The sequence below is a fragment of the Coturnix japonica genome, chromosome 8 (assembly GCF_054131305.1).
Source record: "Coturnix japonica strain WE chromosome 8, WE-NBRP24, whole genome shotgun sequence".
NCBI lineage: Eukaryota > Metazoa > Chordata > Aves > Galliformes > Phasianidae > Coturnix > Coturnix japonica.
The window spans coordinates 18,114,260-18,132,514 of NC_140670.1; the positions used below are offsets into that span (position 1 = coordinate 18,114,260).

General features: G+C 45.6%; 1 protein-coding gene across 2 annotated transcripts; it reads right to left on the bottom strand.

The window, feature by feature from the left end:
* Nucleotides 1-794: 794 nt before the first annotated feature.
* CXCL12 (C-X-C motif chemokine ligand 12) lies at nt 795-17,812 on the bottom strand. Of its 2 annotated transcripts, XM_015866816.3 has the most exons (5): nt 17,686-17,812; nt 13,943-14,060; nt 10,214-10,300; nt 6,621-6,718; nt 795-4,691 (listed from the first exon to the last, which is right to left on the bottom strand). In XM_015866816.3, exons 1-5 carry the CDS (start codon nt 17,744-17,746, stop codon nt 4,660-4,662), a joined length of 396 nt encoding a protein of 131 aa, XP_015722302.1. In that variant the 5' UTR covers nt 17,747-17,812; the 3' UTR covers nt 795-4,659. The 2 variants fall into 2 exon arrangements, with proteins under 2 accessions (XP_015722302.1, XP_085411214.1); XM_085555088.1 differs by lacking the exon at nt 6,621-6,718.
* Between the last annotated feature and the right edge of the window lie 443 nt (nt 17,813-18,255).

The following is an 18,255-nucleotide window of genomic DNA, read 5'->3' on the forward strand; positions in this document are numbered from 1 at the left end:
CCTCCACATAGCTGCTGACCCTAAAGAGACAGAAGCATTTTCCACATTGTCTTCTGACCTGTGCTACACCAGGGCCTAATATATCCTGCTTGTAATCAGTATGAAGATGGTTGAAGCCATGAATGCAGCTGATTTCCTTCAGCTTGTTAATATTGGAATGCTGCCTCTGAAGATAGCCAGATGTGCAAATAAGTTGGGTTCATCACTAATTTCAAGGCAGCTCTTTGAATATGCAGTTCACAGATACTCTACCATGATGCTTTGCCAAGGAAGTGAAAACCCAACCTTAAGATTCAAGCAAAAATAAATGATGAAAGACACAGCAAAATGTTGCACAGAACACACAGCCTTTCTTTAATATTAATGTGTCATTTTGTAGCTAATTACTGCAATCCATTTCCCAGTGGCCTGGGAATTTTTCACTGACCATCTGCACACACAATTACCTGCTCAGATTTTCACAACCACATACTAAATCACTGCTGGATTTGCAAAGGGATCATCAGTCATTTGAGCTTCCCTTTTCCTTTTTTTTTTTTTTTTTTGCATGTCTTTTGCCTTGCGTCAATTTGGCCAAGTAATATTTATTGAATACGAAGATCAGGAAGGCTCAAGCACTGTTTTGCTGTCATGAGCTATTTAATTATCTCCAGCCTTTGCTGCACATGGAGCTGTATGAGGGGCTGGGAACCACTCATGTTGTTGCAGTGGAAGAGCTGAGGTCTGAACAGCTTTCTGATGGGAAATACTCAGCAGCTCGCATCTGAGGACAAACCACGGGAAGCAAGTAATCATTTCATTCAGATAGGCATTTTTATTAAGAAAGTTATAAGTGCATACACATTTACTGGAGAAATTACAACAGTATAAAAGTGTTTATTTTAAAAATAATCTATGAAAGGAGTAATTTCAAATGCATAATATAACTCCTCCATAAAAGCTGCCTTACAGGAACGTAAATACAAAACTCTTTTCACATTATTTGGGAGGATTTATTTTTACTTAATAAAAATATAAAGTACAGTATTCACCACATTCTGATTACACTGATCTCTTATAGAGTGGAAGACGGGGGGAGGTTCATGCAGCCCTTTCATCACCACAAACATTTTCTTCTCTGCGGCCACCAGAATTCTGGGCCTTTGAGCAACCTGGTCTAGTGAGAGGTGTCCCTGCCTATAGCAGGGGGGTTGAAAATAGATGATCTTTAAGGTCCCTTTCAACCCAGACCATTCTACAGTTTTATGAATTTCATGGTTGCAGGCAAGACTCCTCTTGGTGGGAAGTTGGCAAATAAAAATATAACATTTTTAGGTAATGAGGTCTCAGATGCCCTTGATTACTATACATCACATAAACAAAACAAACTCCCAGAGAAAAGAAGACCTTCTGGATTCTTACAAAGGGAAAATATCAACAGAAACTTCTGTAGGAACTGCATTTTCAATTAAACATGTCTATTTTATTTGGAACATAGCCTTCATTGCAAAAGGCCAACAGTCACCTTCGCTCAAACACCACTTCATTAAAAACATATCAAAAAGTCATACTTCATACTTTCTCAGGCAGAATTCAGATATGATATTTGTAAGAACAAGTGTAAAGCTAGTATAAATAAAAAATGGCACAGCAATAAATACCATCTATTCTCTTTCAAAAAAACAAACAAACAAAAAAACAACACAAGAAAACACCTCAGGATTTGACAGCTGCACTTTGAAAATACCACACATGACATGACCATTCCACACTTATGGAAGCTGCTTTTTTGGCACTAGTTCAGTGTTATTCCTTTTCCTTTTTCCCTTCATGTGTGGTCCCTACATCACTCCCATCTCCCAGTTTGGTCCCTGATTTGGTCTTTGGTCAACAGTTAAAGGCAGAAAGGAAAATCTAGTGCTCTCCCTGAGCAGGCTTCTGTTAGTGCAGCTTCTTTGCCTGCTTAATGTGCACAGGTGGAATAGAGTTTGACTCACAGGGTAGCAAGGAAGCCTGAGGCAGCCCAGTAATTGATGTCCTTTGTGTGAAGGGCAGAGCTGCTCTTCCTTGTGCAAGGATTCTCCTGTAAATAACCCAGGCAAAAAGCAAAGCTTCCCACCCAAGATTGACATCAGGGGTAAAGCAAGACAAGTTTTGATCAGGTTCTCACATAAGTCCCTTGTGGGGAGTCCCTTTCCTCCCTACCCACATAATTGTCCCAGGAACACCTTTTCTGTAGCACAGACTGCTGCGGCAATCCATAGTCCGACCCTATAGGAAAAGGTCATCAGGTGACCCCAGTTTCCTACATTTTGGCTAGGGTGTTCCAGCACTGCCCATCTCAATGTTTGTACCAAGCATTCTGTTCGCCCAGGATCTGATGTGTGAACTGGGACTGCAGCAGAGTGCTCCAAGTTTGTCCAGTCACATCTAGTCACTGGAAAGCCAATGCTTATTATAGAAACAAAACTTTCATGGCCCCTATCCTCATTAACATGGGATGCTGTTGAATCAAAACAAAGAGGATTATTTAACTCTGGTCTCATTCCAAAGGAAACAGATCAGGCATTAAGCTGCCCTTAGCCGGGAAGCACATGTGATGATTGCATGTTCATGGGGGAGAAAGACAAGCTTCATGTCTGTGTAAGATTGTTCCACACTTTTCCCAAAATCATTCATATCTTTGACAATCCAAGTGTCAGCCTCTTGGAAAACCACTTGCTACTGCAGATGCTTGTGCAGGGACAGGGGGTGGACCCTAGGATATACAGCAAAGTGTAAAGGGAGAATACAAAATACTCATTTTCTCATATAAGTTCTTCCTGTCTTGAACTTGACAACAGGGGTTCTGATCCCATTCACACTGAAATCAACAGCCCAATTCTCACAAAGTACAGTGGTAACAGACCTTCCAGAACAAAGTATACTCAACAGCTTGGTGATGGCATCAGTAGAAGGAATGTCAAAATTACACACACACACATTTTAGGCACAGCAGTTGGTTTCTACTTCAAAGCAAATGAGGTGATGTAGTCCTGGCTGAATCACTCTCTGTAATAGCACCTTTCTGCAGAGAGGAAAGGACTTACAAGGTTTTTACCTGAATCCACATGGAAATAAGTTAGCCCCAGATAGCCAAAATGCTTTTTTAGCCTTAAAGTTGCCTGTCATGGAAAGACATGCTTACCAAAATGGCCCTTTCAGTGTTCCTGACACAGGCTGCAGATAAGAAGATTCCTTTTGAAGCAACCAGCTCCAAAAAAACATACAATGTTATGACATTTTTGTTTACAATAGACACACAGATACATAAAAACACAAATATTGTGCTGCACTAATGTGCTTCCCCCCTGGATCTCCATGTGCAGCATAACATAATTATCATAGCATTTTAGGTATTTTTTCCATACATTAGTGAAGATAATTGTTTACACAGGTAAGAACCAGGAGAAGGAAGATTCTGGCTGAGAGAAGAAATTGGTGCAAGTGTCCTCAGGTGTGCTTTGCAAAGGAAATTCCATAGGCTGTGCTGTTCACCAGCAAACTGTAAGCACTGGTGAACAGTGAGTGTTGGCCTTCATCTCCACACTCAAGAAGCGCACAAACTGGACAAAATCTCAGTGTTTCCTCTCTTTCCCCAGTCATCTGTTTTCTCCAAAGGCAGGGCCAGATGTTCTCTTTTGGATCCACCCAAAACAATCAAAGGTGCTGCTGCCCTCAGGTAGGTGTGACTGTTTAGTAACAGAGGGTACAGCGCTTAGTGAAGGGTCACATCAATGCTCTTCCACCTGCTTCATCACAAGGCCAGTCCAGAGAGCTGAATTTGAGCAGATGGGTGGGAACACATGGGTGCGTGACAGCACCTCTGATTCCTCCAGAGATTTGCAACATGATTATGCTGCTAGATCTACAAATAATCCATTCCTTTTTGTGCTAAAATTTGTCATCAGAGACAAGAACAGAGGAAATGCCAAGAGACATCAGATCAGTGGCTAATAACACGCTCTTGCTTTTGACATAGTACTGGCACCTTGCAGTACTTATGTGAGCACTGTCTCAATAGCTCATAGCTGCCACCAAGATCTCTGATCTACAGAGGATGGCTTTAGCCCTGAAGACCTGAATTTAATCCATCAGCCAAAATAACTATAATCACCACCCATGATAATGCAGGTTGCTCTCACTGATGTCTGATGCTTTTTAGCCTTCCTATGTTCTTGGCCTTAATGACTTTTGGGGCAAGGAATTCTTCTACTTACATAACATCATTGCACTGTACAGTTCATGTCCTTCTAGGTTTAAATCTCCATGAGACTCGCATGAACCAAAAGAAAGTTAAATAAAGCAGGACCTCTACATAGCAAAGGAAATAAAATATTATATAATAACATAGGGTTAGTTTAAATTCATGTCTGCCTTCAGTGCTAAGTAATCAACCAACCTGTATAAGAACATATTTTTCTCAAAATCAAATACATCTTACTACATAAAAATAGCACTGTGAAAGCAAGCCAATTTGTGCAAAAAATAAAAAGACAAAAAAAAATTAAAAAAAAAAAAACACCTTTGGAAATGCATGAAGCGTTGCTTTTGTGCTGTATGATAACAGTGAAATGTATTCCTTCCCTAATACTGGTTATCTGCTTTCTGGGTCCTACAGTAAGAAATCCTGTAGACGGCTTACAATGCTTGCCTCTTACATCTTGAACCTCCTGTTGATGAAGAACAGAGTGAAACACTATTAAGGTTTATTCACTTGCAAAAGTTTTGACATCAGGCCTAGTAAAACAGCAAATCAGCATCTGGATTAACACAAAGGCACTTATTTTCCAGTCCCTCCAATCACTATGTGCCAAACAGTTTGGGGGAAGTTCTCCGCAAGGAGCTACTGGGGGCTGGCAGGGCAAGCCCAGCACTGGGAATCATTTTGGGCAGGTTGTGCTCATCACAGTTAGTAAGGTGTTCAGAGCTCACACAGGAGGAAGGCTGGCTAGGAAGCTCATTCTGGACTTGAAAGCCAGAGCAAATAATTATCAGCGAGCAAAGAGATTCAGCAAAAAAATAGCAGGGAAAGGAGTGATTAATCGTACGTGAGCAGCCCCTGTAGTGGAATAAGTGACTCTACAAATGCCTTGTCTCCTTCCCCCCAACCCACAGCTCTGCTGAGAACCTGCACTGCATCCCTTGTGCTCCACAGGGACCTGCAGGAGTGCCAGGCCTCTGTGTGGAGGAAGGGACACAGAAGGCAGCCCACTCTGCTCTTTTTAGTGTTCAGCTCCCATGATGGGGAGCATGGAGCACAGAGACCTCAAGTGTGTGCTGTTCATCTCTGGAACCATCTCCATGACCTCCATGCTCTGTGCCCTCAGAGCTGTGAGCAGGTGTGCAGCATGCCACACCACTGGCATACCACTGCCAGTGGTCCCAGAGGGGGGTCCCAGAGATGGAGAGCAGCCATAGGCTGCATGGGAGATGTGTGAGGTGTACATGTAGAGGTAGGAAGCATAGGGCAGGAGGCAGAGGAATTGAACCTCACCCAAAACTAGGCGATTCCCAAGATTCATGGATACCAATAGTACCCAAGAAGAACACTGGGTTAGGAACCATAGTACAGTGTAAATGTGCCATGTGTATGGGCAGGGTTCAGTCAAAACAAGGAGCCAGGCAGTGCTGCCAGCCTCCAGGTTTCATCTGGATCCCTATTCCTGCTCCAGACTGATCAACCTTTTACAATCTGCAAGTGCTCACTAAGGCTGAGCTACACGTCAGAGCATAAACATCGGGAATTCAAAAACCCTGATGCCTTGGCTTGTTTCATCTAGCCAGCAAACTCAGAATGAAGAACCTTTCCAATACCTGATGGGCAAATAAAACTGTGTGACCCCAGCCAGAGATGGCTGTGGCTACTTTTGGTAGCCTCAGAAAAGTCATCTAGGCATAAAAAGGGTAACTAAACCATGAGTAAATTTTCCTCTTTGAAGATATCCTTTCCAGTATCTCACACCAGTAGCATCACCGCTTATTGCAGAAAGGCAGGACACACCATTCTGCTGGGCCAGAACTAGGGACAACCTGAGAATTGTCATATCTAACACCAAGCTATGAAACTTGTCTAAAATTTCCCATAGGAGAAGGTTTATCCCACCACCAATGCAATATTTCAGAACCTTGTGCTGAATTTGTCATTGAAAAACATCAGTGACAAATTCACAGCTGTCACTTATAGCTTAACTCTGCCAGTTTGGTATTGGAGGAATCAGACCAGCTAAAATTAATTATGTACTAACATTAAGACATGGCCACTTGGAGAGTGAAATAACTTGGCCAAACCTCCCCCATGGTGTAACAGAATCACAGTAACAAAACTGACATCCCAACAGCCACTACAGCTTTACATGGGAGTTCAAAAGCTCTGTCCCATTTACTTCCCACCTCTGTCATGGCTAAATTTTTCCAGTGCTTTATGAGTTTTATCTGCATAATACCCTTTTTTAGGGAGAGTACAGTTGTTATCTTCAACAAACAGGGGAGAAAAATAAGAGGCCCAGGCAGGCTGTTTGCCCAGTGTCACACAGGATGGTCTGTGTAAGAGCAGGGACATGAACCTGTGGTATCCCAGCTCAGAAACTAATGCCTCCTACCATTCTTTCTCCCTGGAGACTTTAGTGGTGTTGCACGGGAAGGGCAGAGTGGGCCCCGTTTCTTCTGTTGCTTTTTTTTATGAGTGCGATGACGTGGTCTAAATTAAAAGAAAAATACAAAGAGACTGCCATAAATTATCCACATACAAAGGCCTTGTTCACATTTATCCTACGGCCCCTCCACATCTTGCTGGCAGGGTGCGAATGAAAATAACATCCCCCCTTCACATGCCCACTGCCCCCATCCACATAGTACCTGCTGAGGTAGAATGGAAGTGGAGGGTGCTGGGTTTCTGACTTCCCCCCACCATTCCCACTGACATCCACATTAAACAGTGGCTTTTTTTCTACAGGATTTATGGGCATTCAGTGCCTTAAAGCGAGGCTGTGTTTTCCCACATTGTCCCACTGTGCAAGGCAAACACACCAGCAGGCTGATGGTTTGGTGTTTTATACTCCAGCTGTTACTTACAATTGAGGCCAGGAACTAGGAAGAGCTGCCACACCTGGATTTACAAGTGGTTTGGTGGAAGGCAACTGCAGGACTCAGCTCCCATCACAGCCAGTCACTAGAATTTGGGAATTTCCTTTCTCTCAGAGGGATGGGGGAAAGGCTTTTCTTATTTGACTTCGTTATCTTCTCCAGATCCATCAGCTCTCATCTGTGAGAGCATCTGTGCCAGCAGTAACAGCTGAGCTTAATGCATTCCAACATCTCAAGCTGAGGGGAGGTTTTGAGCTGGGACTATGTCAACGTGACAGTGTAGGAGCCAGGATTGTTCTCTGGTTTCTTTATTTTGGGCTCTGTTAACTCTACAAGGGCCTGATTTTGCAAATCCTTGCAAAGGGAGAAGGGAAAGGCAGTCAAGGAAGAACTGTAAATGAGGACTGGGATTGTCTAGAAGTGATAAAGAATTTGTTAGCTATTTCAAGAAATGACTGATTTGCTCCATGTCTATAAAATGGATGAGTGTTGAATGAGATGTTGGCCACAGCAGTTGCACGATGATTTTTAAAGCCAGTTAAGGAATTTGAATTCCTGACAGCTTGAATGCATTTTACTGATGTCTCATAAGTGTATATATTACATGGAGATGTGATGAATATAAAGCAATAACAAAGGCTGAGAGGGATTAATGAGCAAAATAATTCCCTAATAAAACCATCTCTGCTTTCACAATGACCTAAATTAGACTTTATGCTCTATGGACTTGATCTTGCCTATAGCTGCAGATTATAACACAGAAGATACTCTTGTATTGAAACACTGGTATAGATTCAGATGTCTTGACGGTTTGGATTTTACTTAATCAATTACAAGAGCCCTTTCTACAAAAAGTATTAATTTTATTCCAGAAAAATAAATTCCCATGTACAATTGGGTTTTCATAACATGAAACAATTAGCCATTTTATTGCTAGTGCATATAGGGTAATGTCACATTTCATACAATTTCAGTACAAGTGAAAAAATATAATATATGGCTGATTGAAACTGATAGCTACATTAACATTTATAGATCTATATAGATTTATTTTACAAGCTGTTAGTAGTTCAGAAGGATAACGGTGTTTTAAACTACCAACACTCATATGGCTCCAATTCAAATATATGAATTGCTTGATGTGCTATAAATATATTCCAAATACATTTCATTGAAGAAGTCAAAGCTGTGCACTAAAATATATCAAAAACATGCCTTGTGAAAACACTATAGAAAGTCCTGACTGTCTATGGAACGTGAAAATGCCACTGGTGCTAGCAGTAATAGTTGGAAAATGAAAATAATGCCATGATGATCGGGATTAGGTGATGGAGACGTATGCTTTCTGTCACCTTATTTAATAGACCTGGGACCAAATTCTCTTCTGTTACTCAATGTGAAGCAGGATGAAACCCACAGAAATTAGCAGAGTTGCTTCTGGATAACAGCTAGGTAAGTGAAATCCAGAATCTGGTTGGAGAACAGGTGCAGGCTCACTGGCTTCAGCAGAGCTAGCCCCAGATCTTCAAAAGTGGAAATAAGAGCAGAAGGTGCTCAAGCCAATTTGTTTCCCTCAGGCAGGCAGGCAAGATGTGAGCTTATCATCACATCTAGCTAACTCTGCAAATTTCTTAGTGCCTCCTGAGATTCAAACCTTATGAACAGCACAAAGGGCTTCACCAGGGCTGACAGCAAACAGAAACTTAGGCAAGGGCTTGAGGATTTTCCCAGGTTGGGAAGGATAGCTGAAGCCCCTGTCACAGTCAGCATGGGCCACGTCCTTCTCTTGGCTTCAGCTATGCCTAAATCCAAAGCCATCCTGGCAGCACAAACCCGAATTGCCTCTGCCGAGAATTTGCCCAGGGATGAGAGGGCTGAATGCTGGCAGCAAAGAAGGCACTGAGCATCAGATGAGATGGGGAGAGCTGGCAGGGCTGGAATCAGTCTGTTTTAGCTGGCTTTCTTCACCCCTCCTCCTCAGCTCTTGGCCCTATCATGGTCCCAGAAATGCCAGACAGAAAGATTGCATTGCTTCTGGTACCACTTTCTCCCTTGTGTTTTGTAAAACAACAGGGGAACAAGCATTTTTCTTCCTTGAGACAGTGGAGGGCATTCAGTTACCTGTATGGCCTCAAACCTGCTCTGAGGCCATACCCATCCCCACCTTTCTCTAAGGATGCATTGCTTTTGCAAATGACTTGATTCCAACCCTGCCTTCACCTGCAGAGGCAGCGGTGACAAGGTTCAGCATGGTTATGGCATGGTTAGGAAGGAGTGGCAATGTGGTGGGGGTGGTGGGAGGGACTCTGAGTGCACAGGTGGGCTTGCTGGCCAAAATGCTGCTGCAGGACCAACCACAGCTCAGGGCTCAGGCCTCATTGCTCGTCTCATCTTCCACTCCAATAAAGCTGGAGTCCATCCCTGCATCTCAGCACAGAAATATTCTGTGTGCTGCTCTTACTAACTGTAAAATTTGACTGAGATAGGCTGAGTCCTCCTTTAGGATAGGCATGACCAGCCACTTGCAAGGGGAATAAAAATGAATTAAAAGAGTCTGGATTTGTCACAAATGTCTGGTTTTCCCCTTGCCTTGTGGGAGAGCCTTATTCATGGCAGAGTATCTTGCTTTGGCTGATATTACTAGCTCTCTGCACTGGCCAGTGGAGAAACAATTTTTACTACCAAGACACGCTTAGCTTTGTCCACCTGTGCAAGCAGATCCCCAGTGTGACATGGAGAAGGGGCTCCAAAGAAACTGTAACAATACAGATTCTGAAGTAATTGTACTTTTGCTTGGAGAAGAGGGAGTGTAAAGGAAGCATTTTTCCTTGGGAGAACAGCTCTTTATAAAAGAGGATGAGTTGGGGACCCCAGCACAGATACTTTAGGACAGATTTTGCCTCAAATCCTGGCAAAATTCTTGGTTTAACATTTAGGACATGCTAGAAGCTGTTGTTTTAATACAGACTAGGCCAACTCCAAACCCATCTTCAAAACAATATGATTTCACAAATACTTTATCCGCATGGTTAAAGCCAGCCCTTAACGTTCTACCCTTGAACACAATTCAGGATGTGTTAGATGTAAGTCCATTTGTCTCTTGCCTTACTTGTTTAAAGCTTTCTCCAGATATTCCTGGATCCACTTTAGCTTGGGATCAATGCACACTTGCTTGCTGTTGCTCTTGAGCCTTGCACTGCCAAAGGAGAAAAGTCAGAGTGAGTCCCATGTGTGATGCCCATCAGCCCTCAAGCACCCATTCACCTTACTCCACACATAGGTTTGCAACTGCATTACAGTTAAGCTGTTGTCCTTGGACATCACTGCTGCTCTGGGGTACCTCATGAAGAGTCTGGGATATCCCTGCCATCCTCCAGGCACCTCCATAAACATCTCTCTGACTTCGGAGCACTGGCACAATTTGATTCTCCTGTGCTGATTCCTGTGGTCTGTACTGGGATGCATGCCGGGGGGAAGAGCTGCAGAATATTAATCTAATTCATGTCTGCACAGCTACAAGCTGAGGGCTGGGAACAGCTAAATTTAATTCAAAAATAACACTGTGGTAAATATAGGTCACTTCTGCACAAAATTAATTAAGAACAGCTTTCAGACTCAACCCAAAACTGAATTTTTGCATGCTTTGGAAACAGATACCAAGCCATAACTCTTGGACGTCCTGAAAAGGTCTGATCAGTCCTTCACTGTTGTTTTATTCAAGACTGAACCAGCAGGAGGATAATTGGAAGTACCGTAGCGCCAGAGGCAAATTTTGCCTTGTGCATTCAGTCAGCACTAGAAACAAAAGCAGAGACTTCCTGAGGGGTTTCTCCTGAATGTCTGAGCTGCAATTTCCAAGCTACACTGTTAGCTAATTTGAATCTGCTAAGAAGCTGTGGAAAAGGAGACAAATTTTGGACACCTGTCTGAAGCCAGTTCCCTGTGGCAGACAAGGGTTTGAGTTACCTTCACATAAGCAGTACAAACAGCTCCTCACCCCTATCCACAGGTGTGACCCCCAGCACCTCAGAAGAGTGTTTCAGTTTTCCCAAAGCATCCCTGTCCCGCTGCTCAGAAGCTTCCCCTCAAACAGCTTTGCCATGTATAAGAGCGCCAAGAACAGCAATTCCAAGGAAATGCCCATAGGAGTGAGTTCAGTACTTGCTTAAGCCTTTTGTTGGATGAAAGCCAAAATATTCCCTACTTCATAAAATGAAGCCTGTGGAATATAAAAATGAGGAGTAAGAAGTAACAGGTCAAAAAGGCTCCTCGGTCTGAAATTATGCAACAACACAGTTGTAACATAAACACATTGAAGATCCAGCCTTGTAAGCCCTGTGCCAATAAAGTGATGAATGGGCCTAATTCATATTTCCCATAAAGCAGTGCCAAGCTGGAGAACTTCCAGTGAAGTGATACCTACAGTGCGAATGGATTTGCTGATGTTAGCAGTGCCTGGGAATTATTAAGCTGGCTGTACGGAGCACAGAAACAAAAGCACACGTAACTGTCCCCCACTGCATGCAGAGGGAGAGAGATGAAGACCAAGGATGAAGACATCGGTTTTTGTAGGCATCTGTTTCAGAGCTTGGCAGCCCTCCCCCCTCATACAGTTACAGCAGAGACCTAGGTGGCTGTAGGGAATGCCCTTCCAGCAGATGTCCTGATGTCTGCTTACGAGGCAATTAACTAAAATCAATGCTAAACATGCCTATTTCCTTCTGCTGAAAAGCAGGGGAATTAGGATTGGCTTTGTAGAAGTAGACATTCACAAAGCAGATTTCTGTATTTGGAAAGCTGACTCCCTGTGGAACTGAAGACAAAGCTCTTAAGCTTTTTGTTCAGGTTCCCCTCCACATAAAGGGAAATGTACTGGAGCAAAAAACCACAAGCTCCTTCATTAAAACTGTATGAATTCAGTTACATTCTCTGTTCTTGAAAATAGCTTTGAAGTCACTCACACCCTTCACTATACAACAGATCCCCTGAGTTCAGAGTGCAGTTGAGATGAGAAACCATCAAAATCGGCAATAAGAGAAATCAGTTTTGATTCCATTTCAACTCCTCTTCTAGTGAAGACCTAAGCTCGAGCTTTTGGGGGGCACTTGGAAGAAAGTACTTATTTAAATAAAAGAAAGGTGGTGACCTACAGGTCCATGTGTTGCGTGTGCCACTGAATCTCATTGCAAACAAACTCAGACAAGGTATGGGGCAAGAATATGTATTGTCAGTGGTTCTCTCTTTCAAACTTTTAACAATGTCTAACGACCACAATCCCAGTGATAAGAGAAAAAAAAACCAACATGCTGTATCCAAGTTTAAATGTTTGTCTTCTTCCTGAAACTACTCTCAAAAATTCGAAATCTTCTACAAAGCCTCAGCATTAGGACCCTTATGACATCCACTGACAGTCCCAGAACACAAATCCATATGCTATTTTCCTTTTGGATGCTTGCCTCCATAGTTGTTTATAGGTACAGATCAGAGTCACAGCTGGTTTTGCCATTTTTCTGAAACAAAATTATTTCTCAAGTAGGTTTACATTTTTTCTCACTGTCCTCCACCAAATCCTAAGGCAGGAACGCAAATAAGAAGATGTGGATGATCCACCCTGAGTGGTTTAAAAAGGAAAAAATATCATATAAATTAAAAAGTTGTATACCCCTGAGAAATATCATGAAACCTCATCAGTTCTCTCAATGCAGAAATGTTCTGGAAGACAAAGAATGGATTTTTAGAGCATTTAAATTGCAACTGGAAGAGCTCAACATGGATTCACACAGGACCAGCAATGGGAGCCCATGTAGTCACAGACAGGTCAGAATAAGCCGATGAAAGGCTCCTTTACAACAAAATGATCACGGAATCAGAATGGCCTGGGTTGAATAGCACCACTGTGATCATCCAGTTTCAACCCCACTGCTAAGTGCAGTGCTGCCAACCACCAGACCAGGCTGCCATGAGCCACATCCAGCCTGGCCTTGAATGCCTCCAAGAATGGGGTATCCACAACCTCTTTGAGCAACCTGTTCCAGTGCGTCACCACCCTCTGTGTAAAAAACTTCCTCCTAATATCTAACCTAAACCTTCCCTGTCTCAGTTTAAAACCATTCCTCCTTGTCCTAAGATGAATGCTCATTTTTGTCATGCTGGAGAAGGGACTCATCCATGAAAAAGCCAACCTGAAAGGCTTTAAATTCACCCCTGCCCATTCCCCATTCCCCATTCCCGCCCCCACCCTCCACCCCTCCTTTCCCCCCCCCAAAAAAAAGAATGATCCCATTCTTCCTGAAAATTGGTGTTTCCTTTTCAGCAAAGATTAAGAGGTTATTTTCCATTGGGAACACAGTTTTTCTGTCCTGCTGTGATCTATAACTTAGTGGAGTTAGACACTGCCTGGTAAGGGTGCCCTTAGGTCAGGCCAGCACATGTTTAGGGGCTGTACCTTCGGGGAAGGTTACAGAAAATCTAGGAATTCTTTTTGCTTGTTGAAATGCAGTTTAACAGAAGAGTCAGGTCTCAGTAAAGTTCTTGTCTTGAGATGTGAAAGTAATGGACAGCCTGTCTGATGTTCCTGCCCACATGACAATGGGAGAAGCAGGATGCGGGATCACAGGAATCAGAGGTGAAACACCACTGGAAACATGTGGGCTCCTGTGCACAGGGTAAAGCATGGTCCTAATTTATCTGATACACGGGAAGAATAGATGAGCTGGAAATCAGGGCATGTGACAAAGCCCTAACTGCAGCAATGGAGAATGCTAGCTAGCACACAGAGCAAGAACTGGCTATGTGATGTTCCCTTTTGACAACCATCTGGAAAGAGTAAGAAACTTACACAATCTGAAGTGAGCAGTTGGGGGTGGAGAGGATTTTGAGATGCTTAATGTTGGCCCTCGCCACGTTGCTCTCGAAGAATCGACAGGGGCATCGGTACGTCAGGCTGACGGGCTTCTCTGCGGGACACGGAGAGAAAGGACACGTTACTCCCTCTGCTCCCGAATGCACAGAGCAGGGCTGCAAAGCCCTTCAAACGCGCAGGTGGAAAAAAAAAATAAAGAAGCAAAGAGAAAAGCCGTGGCTCTAGAAGAGCATTTACCCCCAGCTCGCAGAGCGATCCTTTCACCCCAGTCCCCGGTCCTTTAATCCTGGTGCGTGGGATTTGGGAAAGACAAAAGAAGAGGGAGAGAAAATGGAGATAAGAAAAGGAGAGATTAGAATAAGGAGCTCCGCATTGTGCGGGGATGCTCCTGGTAATTAGACAAGATAAAGGCCGAAAGAGGGGGCACTTGTCCTTCGTGTTGTTCTCGCCAAACGACTCTGACCCGAGGCCAAATTAGAAGGTAGCAAGAAGAAAGCGATGAATTCCAAAGGGCTCCGATCAAACCGGCTGGGCTCAGGTGCAGCTTTCAGCGGGGACTTAGCGACTGCAGAAAAGCTTCGAGTGGTTCCGCCTTTCCCAGGGCCCAGCGCCTGACCTTTCTCCACCGCAGCCCAACTGCTGCCAGAGACGTTCGCACACGGATGCGGCTGCAACCGGGAAAGTGAGATTGCAGTGCACTTGCAGGAGAGATTTGGAGTCCTGTAGACCCCCTTCAGCCTGTGGCAAAGGAACGGAGCTGAAGGAGACAGCTCTCAGTGGTGTGCACCCCATACGGAGATCAGGGACCACCAGGCTGTGTGAGTGCCTCAACACCACAAGGACAGAATTAAGTTTACTCCCTAGGTTAGAAGTCAGCAATATATATGCACACAGAACAGAGAAAAGCTGCCTGGCCCTTACACAACATCTGATGCAGTTCTAATAGATAGTTTCTCCGTGGAAGAACTTCATTACTGGCAACCAAGCACATAGAAATAAGGTCTTTGCTCGGTGTGGAAGCTTCAAAGCCCCATGCACAATACAGCACAAACACAGCAGCACTATCTGGAAGTCAGGTCTGAGCTGCCTAAAATTCTAGGTGATATCCTATTGGAGCAGTTTTCAGTCTCGGCAAAGAGCCAAACTCATAGAGGACATAAGCCCTCAGCTCTGGCTCACGCTGTTTTTCAGAGCTGCATTTGCTAGAACTTCAGATCCCACAAGGCAATCTGCCCCCCCCGTTTGTTTAAACACATGGAACACTCACAGCATCCAAGCCCTGCTGCCTTAAAGGCAGAAGTGAAACCAAACAGTGGGAAGGGCTGAGAATCCCTAATCTGCCCAAGGTGGGAAAAAACACAGCTCTTCTAAGTGCGGCTGATGGGCACGCACAATGCACATTTGCCAGTGCCTGACCCTAGCATGCACAACCACAGACAAAACGGTGAAATTGCCCTGTCCTCAGAAGGGAGAAGCCTGTTTTTCTGAGCCGGGGTCAGGACAGACACAAATAACTCCATCAGTGGAACTCCTACAGATTCACACCTGAGTCTAGAATAGAAGTTCACAAAATTGGAGGACATTTTCCATCAGTTGCATAGCAATCAGTCAGTCCAAATAATAGTATTATTTATGAGTTAACAAACGGGAGGAGAAGCTCCTGTCTGTCATGTGAAGATGGAAGGAGAGCTGCAGAGTGAGCCCCCAAATGTGGGCTGTGCTGACTGGTGCCAGCGATGGAGAAAGGCACGAGGATCTTTGCCTGATAGCTACATGTATAGCATGTTTGTATAGGAAAGCAAGGCTGACATTGCATGTTAGCTAAGGCTAACAAAGTGAGTATAAGCTTCACGCTAAACAGCATGCAAGACACAAACTGTTCAGACCTACGATGGAGAATGCAATCCTGTCCTCTACAAGAGTTGGAGAGGAACTTTCAGTCCCAGCCCACTCACTTGAAATCAGGAGAGAAATTCTATCAGTAAGTCCCAGGTACAGCAGCACAGACACCAAGACTGCTCGCAGCACCTTTCCAAGTGAGCTGACACCTCCTGCCCAGCATTCCGGCTCTGAGCCCAGCCAGGCTCCTGCTGGGACACCTGGTGCAGGCGGCAATCCCCCAGCATGGGGACCCTGCTGTCCTAAAGCAGGAGGCAGGAAGCACATCCAGGCTCCCACCTCGAGGCTGACATACACATCTTACTTATCACATTTCAAAATTTGAATCCGTTTCTTTCCCCACATAGTAGAGCTGATTGAGCTAGTTTTTCTCTGAAACTGCACTGCAGGAATGAAAGCTTTGGGGATCTTCTATGTGTAGCAGACACTGAGCACAAGCTACAGCCTGTTAATGGTACCATTACATGAAGACATCTCATAGGAAGCTTTTGAGAACTTTGTCTGGCATATTTGGTTGAAATAGTCACAAGTTACAGCAGAGCCAGACCCTATCCAGCCATCTCACAGTCATCCCTTCAGCCTCATTTCCTTACACACAAAGAAAACAGCTATTTGGGCTAGACTAGAAGAATTTCTAGATTGTCTTCCTACTGAAAGTTCTGCTAGTTCTGAACAGCCAACTCTATGGACAAATCTTCCCCAGTGCCAGCACACTCACAGAAATCCGCTATAGTGCAGACACTGTAGATCTCCCCTATAGGAGAATTGCTGCAGGCACTTCGACGGCAACATCGTTTTACTGCTGCTCACCCAGGGCTGCTTTTGTCGGTATCAGGAGAGGGCTGGAAACTTCTTAAGACTAGAACAGCTCCATATCCCTGGAGAGTAAGGCTGCGGTAGGCAGAAACTGCTCCACTAGGGTGGCTGATAAGTGCTGAGAGTTCACCTGCCCTGCAGGACAAGGCAGCCCTGCAACTCTGCAGCAGGGCTAAGAGCATCACAGGACATAAGAAACCTCTCTGCAAGCTCGCGGTCTTTCCCCTTCCCTAGCTTTTCTCTGGCACCTTTAAGCCGTTTTCCCCCTCCAGCAGCCACCCCACGATTTCATCTCGTCGTGCCACAAAGCCCCACGGCAGTGCGGTGCCGGCTCGAGGCTGGGCTTCGCCTTCGGCACCGAGTTATTAAGATAATCGGGAGCAATTAACTCGCGCCGGTTACACAAAGGGGCATCCATCCCAGCCCCTGCAAGGGAACACCCAAGTTTCGGTTCCCGAATGCGAGAGGCGTTACTGAGCCGGAGGCTCTCGATGAGGGGACAAAAAGTGGCAGCTTGCAGCAGGGCAGGGGCTGTCGGAGTCGGGCGAGGAAGCAGCTGCCACGACCGGCTCGGGGCAACAAGCGGGGACGGGCAGCGCCGTGCCACCGTCCCAGCGACAAACATCGCCGCCTGCCTGGGATACCCAGGGCAGCCCCTGCCCGAAACCTCCGGAGCTGGGAGTCCTGCCCCACTTAGGCTCTCATTGAGGCAAGATACAGCCCACGAAAGGGGACTGGAGAGAAAAGCGAGCAGCAGCCTGTTTCTCATTTCTGTAACTTTTTTTTTTTTTTTTTTCCCCTTTATAGAAATCAATACGCATATGCTGGGGAAAAATAAAACAAATTCCTGTGCCCCGAGAGTCGCGGGCCGGGAGAGCAGCACGGAGCAGCCTGCAGCGAGCAGCCCCGGGACAGCAGCGCACCCGCTCCCAGCTCCGGGCCGGGGCTCGGGCTCGGCTTCCTCGCGCAGTCCCGACTCCGAGGACGGGAGGCGGCTCACTTACCCTCCGACAGGGAGATGACTGCCAGGGCAAAGGCGAGCAGAGCCAGGGCGCGGAGGTCCATGCTGGCGACGGGGCAGACGGGCAGAGCTCGGAGCGCCTCAGCTCGTCCCGGCGGCAGCAGCGCTCTGCTGGAGTCCCCTCCTCCCCTCCGTCTATAGAGGGGCCGGGGGAGGGGAGGCGGGGGGAGTAGCCAGCCTATGATTTATTGCCCGTGGCATGTTATTACATCCTTCCTCCGCTCAAAAAATGCTTGGAAAGGGACCAAAAAGAGCGAGGGCTCCTCTCTGCGCTCCGTCAGCCCCACGGTACACCCCCCCCAGCAGAGTTCCTCCCCAACCCCCAAACCCGGGGCTCTGCACAGCAGCGGGACCGCGGGCACCGCGCAGGGAGAGCTCCTTCCGCGGGCCCTGCCCTCCAGGCGCGGGGCAGTCCGAGCCCTGTTGCTTAAACCGCAGCTGCGTGCCTGGGACGGGTGTAGGGACATCCTGCAGCATCCCAGCGTACACACCAGGAGGAGAAAAATCCCCTTCCACTCCCGTGGGCGCAAATCTAGACTTACACCAGCACCCT

What these genes read in the sequence shown, in the direction of transcription:
- CXCL12 (XM_015866816.3), bottom strand. Translation starts at nt 17,746, where the DNA reads ATGGACCTCCGCGCCCTGGCTCTGCTCGCCTTTGCCCTGGCAGTCATC. An exon ending in AGTCATCTCCCTGTCGGAGG is followed by an intron (nt 14,061 to 17,685) that starts GTAAGTGAGCCG and finishes CGTGTCCCGCAG; the next exon opens with AGAAGCCCGTCAGCCTGACG. An exon ending in AACTGCTCACTTCAGATTGT is followed by an intron (nt 10,301 to 13,942) that starts GTAAGTTTCTTA and finishes CTCCTTTGGCAG; the next exon opens with TGCAAGGCTCAAGAGCAACA.